Source organism: Rissa tridactyla, chromosome 1 (genome assembly GCF_028500815.1).
Source record: "Rissa tridactyla isolate bRisTri1 chromosome 1, bRisTri1.patW.cur.20221130, whole genome shotgun sequence".
Taxonomy (NCBI): domain Eukaryota; kingdom Metazoa; phylum Chordata; class Aves; order Charadriiformes; family Laridae; genus Rissa; species Rissa tridactyla.
The window spans coordinates 184,084,688-184,112,496 of record NC_071466.1 but is presented as its reverse complement, the minus strand read 5'-3'; the positions used below and the strand labels follow the sequence as shown (position 1 = coordinate 184,112,496).

The following is a 27,809-nucleotide window of genomic DNA, read 5'->3' as shown; positions in this document are numbered from 1 at the left end:
ATTAAGACAAGAACAAATTTGTATCATAGAATTTCTTCTGAATTATTTCTCCTGATGTTATAAAAAATTTACCTGACAAGGTGTTCAGATATATACATATTTCCTAGATCAGTCAACTTTCTAACCAATTGCTTTTCAGTGAGATGTGTTAAAGCTTACTAAAGACACGTAGTTCCTCCTGTGGGAAGAAAATAATTCTTTTTTTAGTAAACCTAAGGAAGATTCTCCTCACAGGCACACATGTTAAATCCTTGCAGAAGCGGGTATATTTCATTGGATTATTTTAATGTGTTCTGGCTGAAGAACATCAACATAACTCCTTAGATGAAAGGGGGCTCCAGGAATGCATGATGTTTAGGCAGCATCTGCAATACAAATCATGAGAAGCCTATATTTTAATGGGCACTAATTTATTTTGAATTTATGATGCATCATAATCATTAGAAATAAGCTGCTTGACATTACTCGGTGGACAATAAGGTTTCTGCCAGTGGTGGATTGTTTTATTTCTTCACACTAGGTAAGAAAATACGCCTGCTTTAAAAGCCACACAAATATTAACTTCAAGTGCAATAAGATGGCCTTAAGTCACCAAGCCGCTTCATGTTGCCTTTTGCAGCAGAGCTCAAATATTCCCTGTTCATGTAAGCAGACCTGATCTAGACTTCCCCCACCCATCCACACACCCCCTTTTACCTTCTCTATGGAGATACATCCTCTGCTGCTACAAGGGAAAGGGCTGTGTAGAGAGCATCACACATGTTGTTTCCTCTCTAGTCCTGCTAAAACACAAATGCCATAAAGACCTTTGCTCAACTCCCTTACAATATATTCCTTTTTCACTGCTTAAGTCCCAGGCTTCCTCTACTAATTTTTCATGATTCTGTCACTCCTTACTTGGTCATATTTTATGAAATATTGTTTTCGTAGGGGAAGGCGTACTTTCCCCCTCATTAAAGGAAGTCATCATGTTCTAGTTGATTACAGTCCATGGAAAGTGTGTTTGTTGATCCAGCCCAAAAAAGAAATAGCATGTGTCTATACATAGGAAACATCTGAAAATTTGAAAGACCCATCAGGTAAAGTTCTTTCCATTGTAGATAGAAATCTAGAAGTGTCAACTTGATGACAAATACAACCCTGATGACATAATGTATGTGAGGTGGGTATGGGAATATGCAAAGGTAAACCGACATCCACTGAGATAATGCATAGATTGAAAAAAATGCATCTGATTTCTTTCTCAGTTCTATTCCATAGAGTATTATTCTCAGGCATGTCTATTTTGCTGTAAAAGGCCAGGGAGAAGCAAGGAAAAAAGAATGAGGAGAGAAGGGATTAAGACTCATTCTTAAATTACCGATTAATCAGTAAATATTTTCCTGAAGATTAATATTTTTTAAAAAGCAGTTAAATGTGGGTTGTCTAAAGTTTAAGTAAATTGGGAAATGTTCTGATCTGAACTCGTGGGACGCTTTCAGAATTCTGGGCCTATTCGCCACGTTTTCTCCAAAGGTTCTGCTTCCTCCAGGGTGTAATAAAGGTTACTGAATAAAGAAATGCATTGAAAGATGGAAACCATCACATAAATCGTACTGTTGTTGATTAAGAGGATAATCTTTTTATAATTTTTGGCTTTTCTTTAGTCTAGTTTTGATTTTTTTCTTCATGTTTCTAGCCATTTAACAGTTTCTATTGCTTTTAGTCTTTTTGACATGGAAGACAAAATATTCAGGGTTGCCTTTACAAATTTCTGCAATTAAACAGATTTTCTCAAGATACGTTATTTTTTCACTTGTCCGAAAACAGGAAAAAGAAACCACAAACCACACTCCAAAAATTGTCACTTTTAATTGACAACTGAATGTAACTGTGTCTCCCCCCACCCCTCACCCCAGTTTCTCAGTCTCCTCTTTTGCAAAATGCTGGGAAAAATGTAAATTCTGTACTTGGTATGATCCCATTAATACATTACCATTGCCTGCAATTACACTCTAAATACCTTAGGTGCCAAAACCTACTGAGAATGCTCAGTTCCCATTTTGTACGATATCTTTGAAACACAAATGAATTCCCTTCCCCCTCCTCTTTCCTTTTCCATTTCCCTTCCCCTCCCTCTTCCCTCTTCCCCCTTTGCTGCCTCTTCCCATTCCCCTAGTATGCTGTGAACTGAAGATAATTCACATATATTTACTTTACGCAGTTCTTCAGATATGATCTAATTTATGGACTGTAAAGGAATTTGGGAAATTCCCACTCTTAAGCTTCTAATTGTTACCACTGAAAGTCACTATATTCGTTTTACTGGATTTTATTAAAAATACAGTTATAATTAAAATAATGATAAAAGAATGTTTTAGAAAGACTTTTGTATAAAGTAAATTTTAAGCTTAATGATACACATGTGTTAAACAGCAAATGCATTTGGAAATAAATTTACAATGTTATTGTCAATGACCTAAGTATGATGACTTCTCAGGACACTTCCAAGTTATAAATACATCCAGATTTATGCTTCTCATTACATATCTTCTAAATATGTAGATGAGATTTAATGTTCCACTCATGATCCATAATTCTCAGTAAGCGGTTCACGGAAACATCATAGGTAGTAGACTGAGTATTTTCAATTTTAAGTTTAATTATACAGTGCAAAATTAAGACCAGAAAGTAATATGATAAAGGAGCAACTAGGAAGAAGCATTATCTTTTGCTTTCTCTGAAATTACATATTATTGCCTGTAACAATATATAAGGAATCATTTCCGAGTTGAGCTAGTTATAATATTATTCTGGAAGAAAACAAATAAACTGTAAGGTGATATGCAGGGTGAAAATGGGATATCGTATGAACATTAATATGATGGGCAATTGCAAGAAGACAGAGAAATCCAAATGACAACATTAATCTTAACTGAAGTTGGCTAAATTTTTCAGTGAATGCATTATCTGAAAAATGTAATGGTTTGAGTTGCATAGAATGTACCCTAGGTTCATAAGAATTACTAAATAGTCTGTGCAAGGTCTTCTGAAAGTGTTTGCTCTGACTTTTTGCTCTGTGATGTCTGCTAGGATTTCAAATGACAAAGTACTGTTCTGCTTTCAGGAAAAGTAGCCAGAGATTTTTAAGAAGGTGTATAAAAAATCTTGAATGATAATAGGGGATAATAAACAGGAAGTGGTGAGTTATGAATACATTTATGACTATTGTATTCACATGTGCATACACAGATTTGTAGAAAAGACAGGCATTCCTCAAAGAGGAAGAATAAAAAAAGGAAAATATTTGTAAGTAGCATCATTTAGGCAAATGTCTATGAAGAATTAAAATAAATATTTGCAAGCACTGTTTGTCTTGCTTTTTTTCTTCCCAATAATTAGCTCTGAGATTAACAACATATCTCTTTTTTTCAAGTTGCTATAATTGTAGTTGTGACAATGGTCACAACAATGGGACAATGTAACCTCTGTCTTTCTTTCCAGTTTTATGATCTACAACAATACAGAAAATTGTTCTCCCTTTCTAACAGCAGAATATGCTAAACTTGTTTGGCAATCTGGTTCATGCAGTTAGCAAGCTGTAAAGACAAGTTTTGTAGCTAGAAATTGTAATCTGCATTGGCAAGGCACAAATCACTAAACACTGTCTTCTTCAGTTACAAATTTTCAAGTTCTTTAAACTTGAAAGAGTGAGTTCAGAAGTTTGCAGGTGAAAAATATGTATAAATGGGATGAGTACGTTCTATTATCCCAGGAAAAAACAACTCATTTGTATCATTAGGAGTAAAACAATTGGATAAGGAGAAGTCGTGGGGTTTTTTGGAATTTTTTTGTGTGTGTATGTTTGTGTGAATATGTACTCTCTATGACTGGGCATAGCAGGTTTTTAGTAAGATGATTTTTGAGAAAGATAAACTAGTAGAAGTACTGGAAAGCTATAAATGAACCTCTAGTTTTGATAAGTATTAATTTTCCTTTGTTCCCTGAAAGCAGACATATTAGATAGGATTTGTTTTAATCTTTTCAGAAATGTGATGCTTCTTTCAGTACAAGCGCTCAAACACATATTACCAAATTGAACTAAGTCTTTCACTTGCAACCATCCACAGAGAAAGACGGAGCAGCCACTGAGATGAATGAATAATACTTCAAAGATGAGACCTCTGGAAGAAATCCACTAAATATTTGCATTGAAGCAGAGTTAATGCCTCCTGAAATTCCTGGTGAAACCCTGAAAAGGATATAAATTTAGTGAAGTTTATTATTAATACCTTCATATTAAGTACTGCTATAGAGAAATATATTTACTAATATTTATATATTAGTATTACTATCTTTGCTATATTTCCAGAGAGGAAAAATGAGTAAGTCCTTGTTTGTTTTTTCATTTGAAGGAGAAGTAACCTTTAATGGCACAGGTTCATTGTGTGTGTCAACGGTAGTATTATTTAGGTGAAATCCCCAGTGCATTTTTTGGGTCTGAAAAGCTGTTTTAATTTTAGTTTCATGCAAGCCTATGAAGTCCTGAGGAGTAAATTGCAGTTAAATACTAAGCTTTAAAAATCCATTGTCTTTTCTTCTGCAGGAAACTTTCATTAATTCTTCCAAATACCTCATATCTGCCACTGAATTTTCTAATGTTCATGTTGATACACTACATGACATTTACTGCTTAAGTTACAAGTTGGTTGCATCGGTTTTCTGGGAAGAAAAGAATATTTTTCTGGGAAGAAAAGAATATTTTTCTGAGAAGATGACTTGTGGTGAACGTATCATGTGCTAATGCTATTTCCAGCTATCCCCATTACAGATGCACACAGGCCACTTTGTGAAAACCGTATGCCCGGTGTTACAATGTCTCTGTTTATATACATCTCGCTTATAGGTGCTTTGGTTCCATCTCATCATTAACTTGTTCCCTCCTTTCTTCTTTCTTGTTTCTTGCCTTTTTCCAAGTTGAAAGAGTATTTTTTTGCAAGTATCTATGCATGGGCTCTGCTTTACTCAGTGATACTGAAGGTAAAAGGAATAAAAAAATAAGGAAAGTTTTAAAAAATGCTGAAGTATTTTGCTGCATCTGACTTCATTTCACAACAAATGCGTCAATGTGAAATTTGTGCAATTAATTTTGGGACAGAGCTTTTTTTTGTAGTCGGTGACCATAAATGTTTCTGAAAACCACTGAGTGTTCAGGAGCTCATAGGATTACACTAATTTCCTATTAAATGTTATGAAGTTTCATATTGCTGATTTCAAATGAAATATCATAAATCATCTTAAGATCTTCTGCTTTGTAATCAAGTGTTTTAGCCTTTCATGAAAAAAATTCTGTAGCAGAGCATGCAAAAGTTAATTAATATAAAGCATCGATATGTATCCATGTAAATAATAATCAGCATGGCTACTCCTTGATTAAAAACCAGGCAATTTTCCAACTTTTTAAAAATTCATATGGAGTAATTTGCTAACTTGAAGATGTTTTCTAAATTACATGGTCCATAACTGCATACACATATGCACACTAGCAAACAAGAAAAAAACTTGTAAGCCAAAAGCTTTAATCAAAATACGTAATACCTTTGGTTCATATCTCTGCTGTATCGCTGGGAAAAAGAAAGACAAAATAACAAAACAGATCAAGGGTTTGTAATTTCTACATAAAAGCAATACACTTAGAGCAAGCACCAGCACCACTGTTCACTTATTTTGTTTCTTCGGATCATTTCGGGAGAAAGACGTCTCATATTTGCAGCCAGACTTATGTGTTCTTGACTTGAGCACATCAGTTCAAAATTATCAGATGTAACCTTTTGGGGAGGAGGAACCATGAAGAAGCAGCAAGTGTGTCAAGGCGCTCTACCATCAGCCAAGCTCCTGGGGGTCACCACACACATGATTACTGTGTTTCTTATAAAAGTCCTAAGGAACATCTTAAGGTCAATTTAATCCTCATTAGTAATCAAAAGATAAAAAGCTTAATAGAATTCAAGGATCCTTCAGGACCCAAGTGAGAATGTGTGCATTCAGGGTAATGACACTGAGGAAATGTAGTTAGAGGAGGGGAAGTGGCGAGCAAAGTGTGATGGATGGTTGAACGACCGACTGCTTTCTCCCCGGCATGCTGCGCTTTCAGCTGCTGACCTATCTTAACTCATAGTTTAGCAACCCTAACTCAACATTAGCCATTTCTTTTTGGTGATATTTATTGCAAGAGCATTTTTTGCCCTTTGCTTTCTGTCAAGGTTACTATATTATCTGGGCTTATAGAATCAGTGCGGACAGTTGTAAATGTTGTATGAAATGGGAAAAAAAACACCTGCCAAATGCACAGAGAAACTACAGAGAAAGCTTTCCAACAATTCTTGAATGATGTTACTTTCATTGCTGTTACACAAACACACAGGATATGTCAGAAACACAGGTTACCATTCCCAGAAATGTGATAAAGAATCTTACACAAAATAGTTGCATAAAAATTTTAGTACTTTCAAATTTATCAATATTTGGGGGATTTTTTTTTTCTGTCTGCCTTCTCTAAATGCCTGTCCAAGAGTACTAAAAGTATTTAGCCAAAGGTTTTTGAACTAGAGATAAGGCTGTTATAGAATGCTCAGTATTTTGATTTAGTCCCGCTTGAGAAAAGCAGCGTATTTTTAACTTAATGAACAGGTTTTAAACATGATCAGAATCAATTTTGAGTTGGTTTTCCTCTGGATGCCAGAGATAACATTCTAATAGCAGTACTAAGTATTTGCTTAAAGCTTTTGTGGTTGAAGGAGTTCTTTTAAAGTGAAAGATAAGGCTCTGCTATAGCAAAATATGGGGGATTCTTTGCCAAACAAAGCAAATCAGTTCCTGCAAGTGGATTTTATATTTTGTAAAAAAAAAAAAAAAAAAAAAAAAAAAAAAAGGAAAAGAAAGAAGAAGAAGAAGCAGAAAAAACTCTGACTGATATTAGCAAGTAGTTTATCCTAATGTTAATTCTTGTAGCTCCTCGGGATTTTCCAGCCTTGTACGAAACAGAAATAAAAAATAAAGCTGGACTGGAAAGATAGCTGCATTGACTCTGCAGAGCAGATGGCTGGGAATGGACTTGTGTTCAAATCATTTGACTTGACAGGATGCAATCTACAATATTGCATTAGTGCAACTTGAAATATTATTATTGCATTTATTTTCAACTTCTTTCAGCTTTTCACTTTATTTAAATAAATGTCAAATTGTTCAGACTGAGTCATTTCAGGTTGCTTTGGATCAGTGACACTATGAAGACTGTATGACATTGTCAATTTATGTTAAAAAATTACCTTTATATCAAGAAGGCTCATCTCTAGTTCCATAATAAAATAATGCAGGTAGCAAAAGAGAAAGCATAAATGCACTGTCTGTATCTGAAACAAATTATAGATGTGAATGATCTTTAATTACATCACTGTATTATAGCAGTGAGAAATCAAACCAGGACAAATAAATTCAATACTAAAACCTAGATTATACACTTTCTAAAGAAACTTTCATTTCTACAGTGAATGTACGTATAGAATAGACCCAGAGATGACCTCATTAAGGACATAAAAGACAATTATAGCAGCTTGATACTGCTACAAACCGATTCCTATTATTGTAACGATTTTTACTAGTTATTATCCATTTAAGTTGCAGAACAGTTTTGTATCCCTCACAGAAAGTAGTGTCTATTTACAGGAGAACTGTCTAAAGTAAATATTTTTTTTTCATTGTGTGAAGAAAAAATTGATGTAAAAGAGAAAAGGCAGCAAGAATTCTAGTGTCCTAGATTCTCTTCCTCTTATAAATTAATGGAGTGTACCTAATACATTTGGACTTATAAATGTTATTCTACCTGAGAGCTGAGCAAGATATAGATTTTATGCCAAATAAATCTTCCTTTAGTCTGTTTTGTGGCCTTAAAACTGATCTGTCTGTACCATTACCTCAAAGTATTACAAAATGGAAATATTGTTATCTGGTTTGCATCCTTTAAGCTTTTAGAGATACTAGATATAAAGTTGTTGCATTCTCTCCAGAGTCAGATCATTTTTTAAAAGTGTATATTTTCTTAGGGCTGAAAAAAGAAATAAATGGATAGATGTATGTATATGAGTGTGTATCTCTGAGAATGTAACTATATGAGAAAGAATATTAAATTTATAGTGCATAGTTTGAGCCCTCTGTTCATTTCCTCAAATATAGCAAGCAATATGTTTCTTTAGAAAGAAATTTTAATGTTCAAGGGATGTTTAAACCATATTAGCACAATAAGCATCTTTTCAAGGGAAAAAAGTGATTATTTCTTAAAACATCTGCTTTTTATATCTAGTTATTATTCAGTTATGTAGTCTTTATTGCTTTTAATTTACCACAGTATGGCATAGCAGAAGAAGGAAGATTGAAATAGTGATTGAAAAGTTAAACTTGGAAGTGAGAGGAAAATACGGATTATTGCTACCTTTATTATTATAAGAAATAATTAAACTCATTTGTAAGCAATATATTTCTTCCAAGAGGTCTTGGTATTCACTGAAGACCAGTGAAAGCAGCTTTGTCCTCATGTCTTGCACAATACAAATGTGCAAGTGAAGGTTCTTCTGAGCCATCAAAACAGAACGTAGGTGTCACGTTATTATAGGCTTTGTATAAAACATCATAAACAGCTCCCAAATGCACGAGCCAGTCTCTGCTCACATAGCTGAAATAACTTTTGCCATTTTTCCCTTAACATATGAGGAAGAGTATGAAAAGCTGCAATTGTTTCTTGTCTTCTTCTAAAGCATTTGTGTCCTCCTGCACAGCCCTGAAACTGTTCTTCAGTGGCACTGGTTACAGTTGCTGTCCCATTCCTTCTCACAGTCTGGTCATTTGCCTCAAACAGAAAGATATAAAATAAAAATACAACCAGGAGACTGTTAGCATATTATGATAATGGTCTTAAATTTGGTTTAGGGAGTGTGTAGTCTTTTGTGGCTGAGGGTTTGTTGGTGCTAAGGGAGAGATCACAGTAAATATTCTTCTGGGCTTCCTGACTTAACATCTGTTATGTAGTTACTTCAGGCTTCAGGAAAGTAGACTCAGAGATCCAGCAGTCCTTTAGTGCATTAACGTGCATAAATGTATAGCATGATTTTGGCAGTGTTACAGTACTTAAACAGCTTAATCTGCCTTCTGCTAAAAAGAAAAGATATGCAAGGAATATAGATACATGCTGGCATGTGAGCATTGCTTAAATAATTGTAGAAGCTGTTAGATGTGGAATTAAATTTGTGCATGGCCATAAAACATATGATGGCAGGCAAACAGCTGGAATTTATGTAGATTTGTACACATTAATGTATGAATATGCACCATTTTATGAGACTCAAAACACAAGTATATACATAGGTGCCACAAGAAAACATTTAACCTACTCATCAGATTGGAAGGGTTCCTAGATAGCTTAGGGAGAAAGGTTAAACTAACTTTATGGTTTATAGAACAATTAATATTTCCCACATGCGCAAATTTTAAATCAAAATACTGGAATATACTAAAAGAAAACCCGAAAATAAATGGAGCTGTGGTGGTAAATACACATCATTAACTTAAGGAAAATATCTCAAAGAGAATATTATGTTTAAAGGAATTTTAAATTCATAATACATTCCAGATGTAGGTCATTTGGAAGTACAGAGCTCAGACCCCTCAGACAGCTTTGTCTTTCCTCTGGTGCCTTCATCCACTGCCTACCTAAATTAATACATCCATATTTGACCTCTAGCTAACAGGTCTTGTAGGTGAGGCTAACATGGCATGCTTTGATCTGAAAAGCTGTAACTTACAGTCCTGTCCTAACTGCCACAGTTAAGATCCACCGTTAAGAGGTCAAGTTTTCTTGTGCCTAATAAGGAACTGTTTGCAAAATGATCTTCCTCAAAGGACTGTACTATGGAACTTGCCATTCCTGGACACCCCCAAAAAAACCAACCAACCAAACACTAAAACCAAACCTCTCCCCAAAAACCTTAAACAGACAAGAATCTGGGTCATTTCCATGTTCTACAGGAGAAGGAAGGAAAGATGGGTCAAACAATAGTAAAGAATGTAATTATTATAGTCAGTACTCTTCTGCGGTGACTATTAGAGCAGAGCTCATCTTTTCCCTTGATTATGTTGGAAAACTTTGTCAGTGCTGTGCAATGCTGTCTTTTTGATCCATAGTTTTATTTAAAATGCTAGCAATATGGCAATATTGTGCAACAATCTTTTTTAATGCCATTATTCTTTTTCTAGTACTTGATAGTCTACTATGTGTGGATTTACCTCATCTTTTTCATTTGGTCTCACACCCGTCCTTCTGGCTTTTCCTGCTGTCTTTGTTGAATGAGTAAAGAAGCAGATTGCTGACAGGTCTATCTACATCATAACTGAAGTATTTACGTAAGGGTACAATTCAAGGTGTTTCCTGTAGTGAATAAATCTGTAAATTATGTGGTCAAATATTTACCTCCTATGATGCCTCTTTACAAATTTTTTTTCTAAGGATCAGCAAAGGAGCATTTTAAGTAAGACTACAGGAAGGCAACATTTATTACAGTAGTAGTTTGGGGGGAGGTCAGAATGTTACCAAATACTACACAAATTTTTCATTTACAATTTTGTAGATCTTTCATCTCATCACAGGAAAAAGAACTTGAAAATAATTAAAAAAAACATTATTCTGGTATCTTTGAAGTGAAATATTGTTATTGTGTTTAGCAATGATAACGATTAAAACTTTTTTTTTTCAGAAAATTGCCTTTAATTTAATTTCTTTTAAAAAATATAAATATTAATTGGTAAGGGGTGAAACTTTTTGCTTTGAGTTAAACAATGAGTTCAAGTTAAAAGGATCTTTTTTGATACAGGGGAAATATTTGTATTGTTCACGTATTTCAAAAGGGCTTTCTTTCTAATTCAAACATGAGCCAAACTACTGGTTGTCCAAACATAGCTCTATAAATAAAAAAATTGTGATCAAAGTTATGCTTCAGCATAGGTATGAGAGCACAAGTTTATTAAGACAGGAGAAGTAAGCATGATAATTTTGGAAAGTGTTTGGAGTGTAATGTGTCGATCCTTCACGTTTCACTGCTTTCTCCATATGACCTCAAAGGAGAAACCCCACCTCACTGTCACTGTTCTGCTCAATGTTTCCCCCCAAATGGAAATAAAGAAGTGTTAAGTATCTTATAATATAAGCTGTCAGTGAAAAGTTTTAGTGCTTCATATGAGATTTAAAGTCTTTTAATAAACCTCTGGGCTACTGTATATTTGGTGAGCCATTCCATGCTGTGGATTTTCAACTCTGTTGGTTTAAATATACGGTTATGCTTAAACTGCAGTTCAGTGGGCAGCAGAGCTTGGTCTCCTGTGTTTATGTGTCTGTAAGATGAGCCCTGATGCCTTCAGTCTGAGCACCCTTTACCTTTCCAGTAAAACAGCCACCCTGTTTATCCTCTGTGCCCACACCTACCTTGAACGGTACAGCTGCCTGGGCAAGAAGATAGATTGCTTTTACTAGTGGGAAGCTGAGTATATTGGCCAGTGTCTGTGTTGCCTGGGCAGGAACCTCCTTTTTTAAACAGATGCTGCCCTTGACTCCTTATGACCCAAGCTATTTAACGAATGCACAAACTGTAAGATCTAAACATCACTCAGATCTTTGCTTTTCGGTGAAGTTAATTTCAAACTGGTCTCTGGATTCCCAAGCTATTAGAAAAGATAGTCAGACGCAGGGCAAAACTATTATAGAAGCTTGTTTCCATAAGGAAATAAGCTAAAAATGCATCATCTGGCATAAGCTTAAGACTTTTGTTGTTGATATTTGTCTTGGACGAGTGTACTCTTCGCTGGATAAAAAAATGTCTGGAGGGCCGGGCCCAAAGAGCTGTTGTGAATGGAGTTAAATCCAGTTGGTGGCTGGTCATAAGTGGTGTGGCTCAAGGCTCAGTACTTGGGCAAGTTCTGCTTAACATCTTTATCAATGATCTGGACGAGGGGATCAAGCGCACCCTCAGTAAGTTTGCAGACGACACCAAGTTGGGCGGGAGTGTTGATCTGCTTGAGGGTAGGAAGGATCTACAGAGGGATCTGGACAGGCTGGATTGATAGTCTGAGACCAATGGTATGAGGTTCAACAAGGCCAAGTGCTGGGTCCTGCACTTGGGTCACAACAACCCCATGCAACACTACAGGCTTGGGGAAGAGTGGCTGGAAAGCTGCCGGGTGGAAAAGGAACTGGAGGTATTGGTTGACAGCTGGCTGAATATGAGCCAGCAGTGTGCCCAGGTGGCCAAGAAGGCCAGTAGCATCCTGACTTGTATCAGAAATAGTGTGGCCAGCAGGACTAGGGAAGTGATTGTTCTCCTGTACTTGGCACTGGTAAGGCGCCACCTCGAACACTGTGTTCAGTTTTTGGCCCCTCACTACAGGAAAGATATTGAGGTTCTGGAGCATGTCCAAAGAAGGGCAACAAAGCTGGTGAGGGGTCTGGAGCACAAGTCTTATGAGGAGCATGTGAGGGAACTAGAGAAAAGGAGGCTGAGGGGAGACCTTATCGCTCTCTACAGCTATCTGAAAGGAGGTTGTAGAGAGGTGAGTGTTGGTCTCTTCTCCCAAGTAACAAGTGGCAGGACAAGAGCAAATGGCCTCAAGTTGCACCAGGGGAGGTTTAGGATGGATATTAGGAAAAATTTCTTCACTGAAAGGGTTGTCAAGCATTGGAACAGGCTGCCCAGGGAAGTGGTGGAGTCACCATCCCTGGAGGTATTTAAAAGACAGGTAGGCGTGATGCTTAAGGACATGGTTTAGTGGTGGTTTTGGCAGTGTTAGCTTAATGATTGGACTCGATCTTAAAGGTCCCTTCCAACCTAGACAATTCTATTCTATTCTATGATTCTATATGCAAGTAATAATTAACATTTACAGTACATCCATAGTAGTACTTTAATACGTTTAAGGTAATTCAAACAGTGGAGTCTAAAATAACACTGTACCTATGAAAATACACTTTTAAATTTGCTTGGATTTAGCTTTTTCACATCATGGAGTTTCTGGCATTTGTTCCTTTAGATATTTATAAAAAGAGAGACTTAAAACTATTACGAGTACAGTGAATGATTTGCAGTAAAACCGAATGTAGAGCTTGGCATTCCACTTTATGCCAGGTGCCTGCTTTGTCTTGAGTTTGAAATTTATTGCTTTTTATTATGGTGGGGGTTTTTTATTTATTTATGAATTGGATAAGATTAGTTATTGCAAAAGCAAGACTATTCGTAATGGTTTGGGCCAAATATAGCGCATCCAGCTGGTACACAGGTTTACCTAAAGAGCTTTGGCAACCTCTTAATCTTGATATGTAGCACACCATCTATTCTAGTCACGGTCGTTTAAAAAACATATAATGCATGTCATGCTAAATTGCACACTAGCAGTTTGTTTAATACGGACGTAATTACACCATAAACTGAATTGCAGTTGAAACTGAAAAATGGTCCTGTAGCAATATTTTCAAAGTTTATAGGTCTTTATGCTAAACCACATCTTAGATTTTCACAGACAACCTATAGTCATCTTACTGCCCATTAACACTCCTTTCTGGATGAGGTAAGGGAAAACGAGCCTCAGGCACCAGAGATTTACAATCTGATTTGACAATATTTTTAAGTCTATGTGTAGTTTTAAGTAGGGGTCCAGGACATGCTACAGTATTAAGATCAGTTATTAGTTTGCTTGCCTGGAGATTCCACCTGCTCTGCGGAGTTTTGATATCTGTCTTATACTTGAAATTCTTCAGTCCTTGCACTTTCAAAACTTCCATTGACCAATCTCAGTATTGATTGCTTGTGAACTGTAACAATCCCTCTTACTTGTCTGATGTCTTTAATCTTTTGATCCATCTCCATGACTAATCAATATTTATATTGTCATGGAGGCAATATATCCACATCCAGGCTCATGTGTCTGCAAACTCACAAAGTGTGTTTGTACGACAAATCAGTATAGAAACAGCTAAGCCTTTGCTGGGATGTAAGAGTAAGGCATTCCAACATATCTAAACTAAACACAAAGACACGTATGATGGAGTTACCTGTTACCTGTTAATGTATTTTCTTTCTACCAACAGGTCCCATAAGCAGCATTTTGGTGAATAAGTACGGTAGCCGGCCTGTGATGATAGCAGGAGGTATCCTGTGTTCATTTGGTATGATTGCTTCCTCTTTCTGCAATAGCGTCCTCGAACTTTATCTATGTATTGGTGTCGTTGGAGGTAAGAGTCTTGTTTAAAAGGAATTATTCTGTTATATTATATTATATTATATTATATTATATTATATTATATATTATATTATATTATATTATATTATATTATATTATATTATATTATATTATTATATTGATTCATTTTTAATACTGTTCTACCAATGAGCCTTACTGATCAAGAACCCACTGTGCAAGGCGTTGTACAAATGCAAACAAAAAAAGGTAGCAAGATCAGTTCATTTCAGCTACCTGATCTATCAAATCCTTTAAATTAGCTGGTATGATGTTAAATTATTTCTTAGGATATTTCAGGAACAACTGATGATTTTATTCAATAAATGCTGTATGTATGTACTGTTCCACACTGCACTGTAATTATGGTATAAAAATTGATTGGCTCATGACAGCACTTATTACAGTCTTTTGTGTAGAATCTCACATTCATTCTTTTAGCTTTCAATCATGTTGCACTTCAAACGGGGTGGCAAAGGCTAGTAGAATTCTAGTAAAAATGCAAAAGCTAGTACCAGCTTTCTGTAGGTTTGTATATACAGGTTTGTATTTACTCTTACAGACAAGTGTAACAACTTTCAGTACAATAGCTTTCTGTTTAAAATCTCCCAAGGTCAGTCCCCAAATAAAATTATTCATATATTGGATATTGCCTAAGGCAATGAACTAGAGTGATCATAAAGCCAGTAAATTAAATAACCTCCTTATCAAAAGTTGTGGCATTTTTTTAAAACTACCTCCTCAGAATAAGGAAGGCAAGTGAGGTGAAATATTGGCAGGTCATTCATGAATGAGATAATACTTGTTCCTATATTCAAGCTCATTTTTCTTTATATTGGAACTAAAAGAGTCCTGCTTTGTTCAGTGATTATTTCTTAAAGCTCTTATTTTTTACATCCTAAACTTAATGCTCACTCAAAGAATAAAGTCAGGGTCCAGGAACAGGCCTATCAGAGAAGAAAACTTCTCTCCTGTGCTATTCAGCAGATGCACAGCTATTTAGACCTTATTGCTGAGGTGTCTTAATACAGAGGCCTAGAGGTTCAGCTTGTACACTCAACTGATGTGGATGGGTGGTCTGCTCCCATGCATGTCCTCTACTACTCCTCCACCTTTAGTAGTGACTTCCATACCTGGGGAAGTGGAGCTGAACGTGCTCCAAAATAATTAGCCATTTTAAGCTCCACTTTTGTACGCAAGTTTGATCTTAAATAGGGCTGGAAATAAGAAATTAGGAGATTTATGCATTTAAATATACCCTGTATTCCTTGTAGCTGAGGTGACATTTAATAACTTTGGTGAAATGAGCCAAGAGAGAATTGCATTACAGCTTGGTAAACATAAAAATGGTGAGTCAAGGCTCTGATACCATCATTCCTCTGCAGTTCTCCTGTCTCTATCACTGCTGAAACACAACAAGGAGTTTTGGCTTTTATTGCAGTGGTACAGGGGGAAATAGTAGAATGTCACCATGACATGGTCTTGGCATTAACACATGGACAGCAATGAAGCTGTATTTCATTCTGTAATGCTAGTTGGTTTCTGTCTTCATTGGGAATCACTGGATTAGATACAGGTCATTAACAAAATAACTTGAAAGAAGTGTGATATGTTTTTTAGTGCATGACCTCCAATAATACTGTCTTTTATGTGTTGTTTAGGTCTGGGTTTAGCATTCAACTTACAGCCTGCCTTGACCATGATTGGCAAGTATTTCTATAAAAAGCGTCCCATTGCTAATGGATTGGCCATGGCTGGAAGTCCAGTGTTTCTGAGCACATTGGCACCTCTCAATCAATTCCTCTTTAATGCATTTGGCTGGAAAGGAAGCTTTCTCATTCTGGGAGGACTTCTTTTGAACTGCTGTGTGGCTGGGTCGCTTATGAGACCTGTTGGACCAAAAACAGTCCCTCCTGCGAAAAAAGATGTTGAAAAAGGCACAGGAGATTCTACCTTGCACAAAAACAACAAGAAATCTTTTTGGCAAACTATCAATAAATATCTAGATCTGTCCCTCTTCAAACACAGAGGGTTTCTGATCTATTTGTCAGGAAATGTCATTATGTTTGTCGGTTTTTTCGCTCCAATAGTATTCTTGGCTCCTTATGCTAAGCACAAGGGAATCGATGAATATTCTGCTGCTTTTTTGCTATCTATCTTAGCCTTTGTAGACATGTTTGCTAGGCCTTCAATGGGACTCGTAGCAAACTCCAAGTTTATCCGGCCAAAGATTCAGTACTTTTTTAGTTTTGCTGTGTTGTACAATGGTGTCTGTCATATCTTGTGCCCTCTGGCAACAAATTATACTGGCTTGGTGATATATGCTGTATTTTTTGGGTTTGCATTTGGAATGGTTAGCAGTGTTCTTTTTGAGACATTGATGGACCTCGTTGGGGCTGCCAGATTTTCCAGTGCAGTTGGACTTGTCACCATCGTGGAATGTTGCCCTGTGCTCATAGGCCCTCCTCTAGGAGGTAAGAGTCTCTTTTAGTCCATTTTTTTCAGACATTACGGCATAATCTTGCAATTTAGTATTGAATTAATATAAACATTATTCTTAATGTTATTTAATGCTTTCTGTGTGACTAGGAATGTAGTGTGGCAGCAGTGTGCTGCATCAGTTATCTTTGCACTTTACAGCTGCAGATCCACTTGAGAATCTGAAGGCATATAATGTGTACATGTGCAGTAGATAAAGAGCATATCTCTACTGGCCCATAAATCCATGTGATAAATGTATTTTCCTGATAGCATGTAGTGCTAACTTTGCAGCCTTTATTTACATGTATTCAGCTCCAATTTGCTCTTTGTCAACACAGTTCTTACTCTCTTGAACTGGTCGAATCCACTGATCGGTTTTTGTGAAGATCTCACAGTGACTTGTGGTTTCTCTAACCTAATGGCAGTTAGAGGAGCACCCACATAAATTTAAAATATCAACTTTAGTTTGTCTAAACAGAGAGAACTGGCATTTCTAGAGAGAAGAAAGCAGTAGGGAGGTGCCAGAAAGGACAGGGGCATGCTCAGCAGCCTAGACACGGTGTGGGCCTGGTGGGATTGGGCCTGGGCTGTGGAGCATTGAGCCCTGGCATGGTTTCACGACGGAGACTCACTCTCAACCAGTCCATTAGCCTGTTTCGGTAGCCAACAGATATGTCTAAAGCAATTCAGAGTATGAACCATCCTACATTGACTAAAAGATGGTAATGTTGCCATCTTGTCTCTTTCAGGTGTAAGGGGAGCTTAAAGGGAGGCTAGGTGTGCAGCCTGGACTGTATTTATAACTTGGTCTTCTAGCACCAAAAATGATGAAGAGTCTTACCTGAAGTGTTTTCTGTTTGCTAGCTTTTTAGTCAGTATTTAGTAATGCTGTTAGTAAGTTTTATAATCTTAAGGCTTCTGATGCTATAAGACACTAAAGAAAAATGCTCAAGTCTTACTGAAAAATATTTGCTAAAGGTGTGTGTGTGTTGCAGTGTAAGCCCAGCAATATGAAAATATAAAGATACTGAGATTACCAGCCTTGTGAACATACACTATACCCACAAAGACACAAAAGTCAGCAAGTTTATACGTGACTAAAACCATTTATAATTATCAAAATGCTTTAAGGATTACTCTCACTATTTGTATGAAAATAGCATTGTTGAGTGAAATTTCAAATATGTCAAAAGAATTCCACTCACTTCAGTACAATAATATTTATACAAGTAAATGTTTAATAGTCCTCAAGATATGCCAGATTTCCCTCATTTTTTAACACGCAAATCCATTTTGGTAATGGTAGAGCGAAATATATTCTTCTCACGCAGACTCTTCCTATGCCACCTAGTGGGGGGACTGAGCCTGTGACCACTGGATCCAGCCTTTTCAGTCAGGTTCTGAAATCAATATTAATATTAACTCTAAAGACATTAAATCTAATATTTATGGAGCAATAGCATATGCAACTATTTATTTTTCAGTGTATTGGCTTTTCAGAAGTTTTGAAAAGCATGTGTTTGTCCTATAACTGTATGAATAATTGATTTATCTTGTTAAATAGAGACAACAGAAGGTGAGCACATCTAAAAGCTAAATCCCAGTTTTGACTAGTTCATATCCTTTAAAATATTATGCTAAAGTAATTTTAATGCAGAATTTTGCTTTCAATTGTCACCTTTACGAGACTGCTCATCGATAAAAACCAGTAAATTGTACAATTTACACCAATAGGTGAATTATACAGATGCAGTGCTATTTGAGTTTTTTCGTAATACTAAGCTTGCGAAATAAAGAAAAGACTAAAATAATTTGATGGCTTGTAAATATGTATCAGGTGAATAGGCTGGCTTCAACCCAGTAAAAGCATCTAAATACATACCAAATTGAAGTGTGCAGGTTATCCTGTGAATTTCAATGATAGTGTAGCAGAGTTCAGAGCTAAATAGTTAGATACATACAAATCTCGATTTGGCAGTTGGGAAAATTTAGAAAGAATGGCTCATAAAATGGAAGAAGAGTTATATTTTCTTCTCCTTGTCATGACCAAATTAATCTCAGAGGTCTGGATGTAATTTTTAGGTACGTGCTTCAGAGTTCAAAACTCAGCAGTTGAGCATGATAGCTGAAGGGACAAGCCCTTCTATCTCTTTCGCCAGTCACAGGAAAGTAAAAATGAAAAGAAAGCAGTTGATGCACAGTGACAGCAGCCTAAAAAGGCACATACCTCTTCATCCTATTGTCTGTATGCAGCCTCCGTGAGTGTCAGACAGTCACTCCAAAACAATAGGAAACAAAATTAGGAGGTGAATAAAATAATAAGACAATGAAAGAAGGAAAATGAAAGAACTAAAAAACTGTCTGTCATTATTCATTAAGCTTTAGTTACTTTGTTCTTCAATATTTTATCATTGTCAGTGATTGCAATAACAATTGCTAACTTGACTAATACAGGTTTCGTTAGAGTTACGCTGTATATGTCAGACCATTTGAACATGTTGAAAAGGCTTTTTTGCTCCAACTTCGAAAACAAGCAATATATAGGTACTTCTCCTAGGAAGAAATCTAGATTGTATTGGGTATTCTATTCTAAAGACTCTTTTTCTCTCTTCTTGTCTTTGTATTTCAGGTTGGTTAGTGGATGTTACTGGTGAATATCAGTACATGTATTTTGTCTGTGGAGTGATTGTGATTGTGGCCAGTATCTGGTTGTTCATTGGCAATACCATTAACTACAGGCTTTTGGCAAAAGAAAAGAAGTTAGAAGATGAGAAGCAGAAAGCACAGAAGAACGCTGACTCAAAGGAAGCAGAACCATTAACAAATAATGAGAACGAAGATGCTGCCAGCAGAGCTGATAAAGCTCTTGAAGATCCTTCAGAAAGAGAAACCAATATTTAATCTGCAATATAGCTCAGAAGGCAACATTTATGACTTCCATTAGAAATATGTCTTCAAGACACAGGCCAGGTTTTGTGGTAATAATGATCAGTCACAATATTGGATGGGAACAGATTTTTGCCCCGTGGCAAGACTCTAAGTTAAATTACTATCTATAGCTTATTTGTTTCAGTGATACAAAATTGAGATTACAGAGGTAGTGACTCCATGCAAATGAGTCCATCAAACTATGACTCTGGACAATCAAGAGTCAGGTAAACTAGACTATATATAAAGCCCTCCAGTGACAAGCAGTTTTGTTCTAAAAGTATATCTAATGAAAAAAGTATCTCTAACTCTTATTTGGGAAGATACTTTGTGTTCGTCTTTAGACTATTGTTAAAGTCTGTTGAAATAATCTGCCCAAATTGTATTTACCGCTGATACTAAAAAGAATATAAACTCAAAGATTTGTTTCAAAAGAGACAGAGTACCTGAAGCACACTGAAACTTTTTTCTCTTTTGTATGGCCACTAGATCAAAAAGATGCATTATGTCTGTATAAAAAAAAAATATAATATGGATGTAAAAGTTAAGGCTAGAAGACAAACAATTGGTGGGTACCATCTCTAAAATACAATAAACAGCTGAATTACAATATATTCCAGAAGTTGTTTCCTCCTGTGATAGCTGTGATAGATGGCTACATTGTACTTCAACATACACATTTGAACACAAAGTACGTTCAGACCTCACTAATTCAAACTAAGCTAAAATCTGCCTGTACATAAAATGATTTAAAAGCAAGATTTACGTTGCTAACAAGAGTGGCAATTAGTTTGTTTGGTTATGTATTCCTGTATGGCTGAAGGAACTGGATTGGACTGTGACACCTTCTTCCTAAAGGGACTAGATTCGGAACCTGCTGATGTTAAAAGGATACTTACCCTTGGCTTTTGTGGCCTGAACCAGTTTCATGGCAATGACTTAGTAGATGCTTGGGTTTATTGGCAAGTCATGAGTTGTTTGGTGGTCTGCTGAGAGGAGATTTAAGGTCTAACTTCAGGTTTTTGCAGACAAATAACTTTATACCAGTTCTCACCTCCCTTTCCCATGTATTTAGTGAAAAGCTAATTCTTTTTTGTAATGCCAGTTTGAACAAAAATGCTGCAAGGCACATTGAAAGTGCCAGTCTGGAAGCTTTGTATTAACGTATCCTTTTTGTGCAGGATATTTGGTCTTCTGTCTGCAATGTCACACAGACACTCATATCAATTAAGAAGTATACAATTGTTCCTTTAGACAAAGTATAAGTCAACAATTTTAATTTGCAGAAATTAGCATTGCAGTTGAAAGCTAAAAGTGCAAGCTTATGAAGGTATTAAGTGAAAATATTTCTGTTCTATTTGTAGGTGAGGAAAGGTGCTATTCGTTTTGGTGAGATACATGTAAATGCCTCAGAAATTGTGAAAATTAAGGGTCTGATTCATTAAACATTCATACACTATTTACGCAGAATACACATACATTCAATTCAGGGAAAAAAATACCATTCATTTTAGCACTTCTTTAAATCTCAAAAAGTTGCAAAGATATTGGACAGACAGCTAGCTGGGTTAAATATACTTTCAAGCACCAATAACAGAAGAAACAACTTAGTAAAATCTAGCGAATATGTGAGTGCTTTTAAGAAAGAATAGTGTTCAATATTATTATTTTCATTCTTCTAAAAATTTTGGTAGTGCTTGCTTCTGTTTTGCTGGGTTATCATCTTATATACTATGAACTACCACAGTTACGCTGAACTTTCTCATTATCTCAGCGCTGTTTTGGGGGAGAACCATCATGAATCTACTCACAGCATGGTACAGCAATTAATACCTACTTTTTACCTAATTATGTGCAAGAAAACCAAACACCTTCTACAAGTCCTCTAATTTTATAGGCGCATCAGCAACAAAATACGTCCATTTCAGAGTTTGGGGAGAAAATATGGGTTGAGCAGTGAACTGTATAAAGGAGAATGATTTAGTCCCAGTAAATTACAGTTTCTCTCCCACCCCCCCAGCTTCAGAGAAGAAATAAATACATTGCACCTCCTTCTGAACCTCAGTCCTGCCAGCACCCTATGAGGTAAAACTATTCCTCTGGTTTTGGGTATACAAACATACAGGGTGAATTCCAATACCTGTGAAGGCCCTATGTGCCCAGAATCAGAAAGTGATGAGGAGTTTCATAGATGCTAAGCTTTCATACAGTGAGGAATATCAGTTATAAATACTGGATTGTAAAAGATGAACTGAAATTTTAGCTAAAGAGTAGTCATCAGATATATCACTCTGCTCTTGACAGCAAGTGGTAGAAAGGTAGAGATATTTGAAAAGAGATGAACCAAAATGACTGAGGCAAAAATGCTAGGTGCTTATTATCTCTTTGCAAAAAACAGCGTGATTAAGAATATAGAGTAGAAGACAACAGGTGTCAAGTGTTGACTTAAGTCTGTTGAACGTTGCTGTTGAACAAATGATGGACTTAGAGGAAAGATGATAAAAAAAAGGCTCTCAGGAAACATGCAGGCAACTTACCTGTTCTATGCAGGATCATAAAATGCAAAGCAACATGGCATAGGAAATAAGGGAAAAGCAAGGTTCCTCGAGCCATAGACACACCTGACCACCAGTAACAAAAATCATGTTACTGCCTCAGAGGAAATAAAAAATTATATAAACACAACCCTCTGCAGAGCTACTACTCTTTCATCTCTGGTCAGTTATGTCAAAAAATAATAGGAATGAAAGAACTGCTTTACCACCACTCACCAATGTGCAATTTTTAATCCCATAAGGTAAAATGATGTAAAAGGCAACTGGAGCAATATAAAATATGAACTGTGTCAAGTGAAACGTTCCCTTATACCTGTTTCATTACTTTTCCTAATAATACTAGCAAGAAAATAAAAAACATCAGAATATTCTTGTTATTGCTGAATATTAAGGAAGTTAAAATCCAGAGATGAATGAATAAAATTAGAACCATATCTATGCAAAAACTGCCTGGAATTAAAAAAAACTGTGTCTTCCAAATAACAGGTCCTAAAGGGGCAATTGCCTTGTATATGTAGCTCTTATTTCTAAAAGTAATAATAATAATAAATTGCCTTGAATCAATTCTATACTGAGCAGCAGAGTAGCAAAATGAGTATAACTTGCCTTCAAATCCCTGAATATCACTCTTACTTGCACTGAGCTGTAATTTGTACTGCAAATCATTTCATCATTACATTTCTGCTTTCAGGAGAAGACCCGGGTATATACCATCTCTCTAAATCCCCCTGGTTTCTTTTATTTACTTCGCCCCCAGTCAGGACCACTGCAGGGTCAAGACTAAGAGATGCCCCTGCCCTACAATCAAGAAATGTACTCTCAAACTTCAAGACATACCAGATGCATCTGTTACACACTATGGTCTCTAGTCTCTGTCAGTCAGTGCAAGATTGCTCTTAATCTCATTTATACTCATGTATACTTATGCTCTTCATTTCTCTGCTACGATATCACAGAGCCTAATTATCATCTTGCTCTTATTTGATCAATCAAGAAAAAAAATGCCAAAATTTTAAAATTAGTAGAAAAGGGGATAACATCAATAATATTTTTTCCTGTTTAACATCGAGGTTAAGTTTCAAGTAGTTTCAGAGTAGACATCTCTATGGTTTTTTGACATCGTACTCTCTAGTAGCTGGAGGGTTCTTCTTTGGTGCCCTTTCCAACTCCAGAGAAAGACTTCTCACCAGTAATTCTCAGTACTTTTTCGAGAACATATCGAAAGTTCACCCTCCCACCTCTCGCCATTGAACTGTGGTTCCAATGTTGTCAGTTCTGTCTTTCCATTAACTTCACAAAAGCATCTTTTTATAAGTAGTCAGACTACAATCCTTTTATTTCAGGAGCATGATTTGTGAACTGTTTCGACAGAGTTAGGGAAAGTCTTACAGTATCTTCAAATAGATTTTTTTTTTAATGATGCTGTCCTTATGAGAGGAAGTCCAACTTTACTTACTGCTGAAGTGAATGGCAGCAATTTCACTGACATCGTGATTCAAAATTCACATGAATTTTAATGGTCTTTTTTGCATATCAGCATCCAGTGTGCTTAAAAAACATTTGGCAGTGTGTATGTAACTGTTCCTCCCAGGCGACTCTTGTTCCTCTTGAAGGTTCCCCACGCGCAGCCCTGTTCTCCATTTGGATTTAACACAAAGAATTTGGGCCTGGCATGTAGGGGCTTTTCTTAAATGCTTTCTTGTCATTCCCTTTCCTCAAATGCCTAAGCAACATTTTTACTTGATACTTTCAGGTCTGGATGTCCGCAAGTATTAATATTCAGATACATAAAAAGCTACAGATACCACATACAGCCAAGTTTGGGGCAGCCATCAGGATTTCATTAACAAAGCCAGTGACCACTTTTATAGATGAACATGCTGTAACTGATACTGACAATTTTGCCTATAACAAAATTGAATAGAGGCACCTTTTGTTAATTTCTCTATAGATGACTATTTTTCTACTCACAGAGAGGAATATAAAGGGAATTTTTAAATAATTATTTTCCGAGATGACATATCAATTTTAACAAGGCTTTCTGGATTTTTTTTGGGGTGAATGCTTTTCTGATATTTGTGCATATATATATATATTGAAGTGTTTGCATGTATTATCACCTTTTTGATCACAATTTGCATAAGCGTTGCTGAGTAATGTCAACATAATTTGCATATTGTTGTTTTGCAGTTCAATTTTTTTTTCATCATCTACCTCTTAATTGAAGTTTGGAGAATTGCACTACCCTGGAAGAATACGGTTGACAAAAGCATAATGATAAAAGCTGTACAGACTATTAAAAAGTCTCCCAACTATTTGAAGCTACTTAGAGTTCTATTTTTAAGGCAGTGCATATTTATGACCAAATTCTTGTGTCAATTGCCATAGCTTTATTAAATATAAAAATTTAACTCACATTGGTGTAGTTTTTACATCACTGTACTGGTATAAAAACTCAGCATGTCATTTAGATATCCAAAGTCTACTGCCCTTTTTTTGAGATGCTAGCCTTCCATTTTTTTTTTAATTTTCTTTCCATTTCTGAGTTAGTCAGAGTAATTCCATGGAAACATTACATAATTAATACAGCCAAACAGTTTTAAAAAATATTACAGGATACTTTGCATTTTGCATCCCTGAAAAAAAAAAAGTTTCTTTGGTTTAGCTTAAATAGAGAATTTTATCTTGCCCCTGCTTTTGTGGGGCAATTGAGGGAGATGGACAGAAAACGTTGGACTGGGGCCAAGGAATAATGATTGTTGTGCATATGCTCTTTACAAAAACAGAGATGATTGTTTCTTCAAAGATATTCTTTTTAGTCTGCAAACCATTCTTGCCTTCTAGGACCTAGTACAAAGTCCACTGAAGCCTACTAAAAAAAAAAAACTTCCAATGTCAAAAAGCTTCATCAGACATTGGAGGTGATGTGGCTTCAGTGGAGGCTTCAGCCTTATTTTCTCCATATCAAATCTCAGGAGTATCAGATATAACACAGCAAATGCAGAATTTGTGGCAAATGGCAATTTAGCTCTGCCTGCATAATATTCCTAATGAATCAGTCCCTGAAATAATGCACAATATGTATTATTTTAATAGCTTATGTAAATAATAAAAAAACAAACATAAACTCTGAATGTAGATTATAAAATATAGAGGATATATTTAAATAAATATCCGAACAAATCTGTTTAACACCAAAAGAAATTATCTATTTCCTTTCAAGCTTTCCTTCAGCAGTGTATAATCTTCATTTTTGTTATTTCCAAGAAAATGTTTTATGTCTTTTGGAATGTATATATAGATCTATATATAAGGGAATATATATGCATATGTGTGTATGTGTGTATATATGTATTCCCCTATATATAAAACTCTAATTTATATATATTATATATATTTATGTATATATAAAATATATATAATGTCTTAGAGTAAGTTGCATACTGTGCCTGATAAATGAAGCATATTTGTAAGCAGATAAATGACTTCAGCAAATGACAGAAAAATTTAAAGGTTTTCTACAAGAGTATATTTTATTATTTTTCAGTTTCTGCTGGTTTTATTTATATTAGCAATTCATTCAGAAAACTGCAATATTACCTAACATTGGTATTTCAACCATGACTCAGTTCAAAGTGGCATAAGATCACTGAGAATTTTCATTGTTGTTAGACTGTGAAACCTACATTGTTGGTGGAGGGGTGTTGGTTGTTTTTGCTGTAGAAGTATTAACGAGGTGATCTCTGAACAGACTGCAACACATAGACTGAGTTTTCATCTATCGTAGTATGTATGACAAGATCATACGAGGCATTGAGGGACATGATATTCTTGTAAAAAGTATGGAGAATGAGGATACTCAAGGCCCCGTAAACAATATTCCTGTTAAATTCTTGCAGGAAACTCTCCAGAACACTAGGCTCTAAAACACTGACAATTTTTCATACCTTTTCCAGGTTCTGGATTTTTTATTTTGCCTGCAAGTAGGCAAGCCAGTGAAAAGTCTACTTTTGTCTCTGACTCTTCAAAAGTTCTACCTTAAAGTTGTTGAGAGATTTTTTCAGAGTGGTACATTAAGTACTTAACATAAATACCCTTCCTGAAGTGTGACATAGGTGCATTTTTCACTTGTATTAGCCTACTTGGAAAGTTCACCATATCTACTGTTCTGTTCTACCAACAGAACTTGGTATTGCTATGCAATAATTAAACATGCAGTGGCCATTGTTGCTGACTAACAATTTTTTTTCTTCCTTTTTGTATTTTGCAATACAGTACGGTTTTTACTTGAATATATTGGCTAGACTTTTTTTTTGACAATCATTTATTAGCTAGAGGTGCTATTTATGTTCCAAAGAGATCTGGGTGAATGATAACATTCTCTTTCTAGATGCCAAATCCTTTTTTTTTGACCTGACAAAATTCTTTGTTCATAATGTATATTAACCCTGTAAAATGGTTATGCACTGCATTACATTGTATTTAAATGCATACTTGCTCATTAACTTCTATTCCAGGCTTGTACTAGTCTCTAATATGTCAAGTTTGTCCATATATATTTATGGAAAATTGCAATGAAAAATGTGTATGATAAACAATTGAAAAAAAAAAAGAAAATAAAATTTTAATGTAAAGTTTCTGAAAGGATGTAAGTGCTGTTTTATTAGACTCTTTAATAGTAAGTCATTTACACTTTTAAAGTGTGTAAATATTCATAGATATATTAACTGATTCACTATTCAAATGGAGCTAAGATGTCAAAATCACTTCTCCTTGCATACAGAAACAGAACTGGAAGATTTCCTCTGTAGGAAAGATACTACTAGCAGCAGAACATGCCAGCAGCCCCTTGCTATTCCTAGTTCCACCATAATTATGACTAAATCTCATACATTACTCAGATACCATCTGGACAACCAGGATTTTTCCCCCATTACTCTGATTGGGATGTTTTTCTATATTGGATGTACACGCAATGTCATTCATTTATTGATAATACTCATTTTCTTACAGAAGAGGAATTTATCCATATGTCTTGAAATAGTGGATGTAGATAACTGTTTCTTCTTCATCTTTCTGAGTGTTCTCAGATGGTATGAATTTGTCAATTGACTTAAGGTTATGGTTGCTTGCCCAAGTTAAATTGGTGTTTATTTATAGAATGTGATTGGATATTTAAAATTAGAAATATTAAGGAGATATTAGCAATAATATTAATATTAGAGATACTAACATCTGTTGCATGTTACCTACGCACCTTTTACACAGAAGCACAATAAGATACTAGGAAACAAAAGTCTAAAAGATGAACTATTGAATAAGAAAGAAATAACTTTGCCTATGAAAGCTAGTGGTCTTTATTTTTAGATTCTAATAACTTTAAAATCTATTTTCAAATAATGTTATCTGTAATCTTCTTGATATGGAAGTGTTGATTCAGCTGCCAGAATATATTTAGATTTTGGTTAGATTCTAGCCCCTTGTAATATTTCCATATTTGAGTATTTGTAATATTCTAAAATAATCCATATTCAGGCA

The 27,809-nt window shown here is 35.6% G+C and overlaps 1 protein-coding gene across 4 annotated transcripts in view; it reads left to right on the top strand.

Annotated features, from left to right (window-relative positions):
- Positions 1–26,915, top strand: part of SLC16A7 (solute carrier family 16 member 7) — an 88,102-nt gene extending 61,187 nt beyond the window's left edge. For all 4 annotated transcript variants that reach the window (XM_054205099.1, XM_054205081.1, XM_054205091.1 and 1 more), the window contains 3 exons: positions 14,159–14,302; positions 15,969–16,781; positions 19,418–26,915. In XM_054205099.1, the coding sequence (XP_054061074.1) occupies positions 14,159–14,302; positions 15,969–16,781; positions 19,418–19,689 (1,229 nt within the window). In that variant the 3' untranslated portion in view covers positions 19,690–26,915. The remainder of the gene's footprint in view (positions 1–14,158; positions 14,303–15,968; positions 16,782–19,417) is intronic.
- The last annotated feature ends 894 nt before the right edge of the window (positions 26,916–27,809 follow it).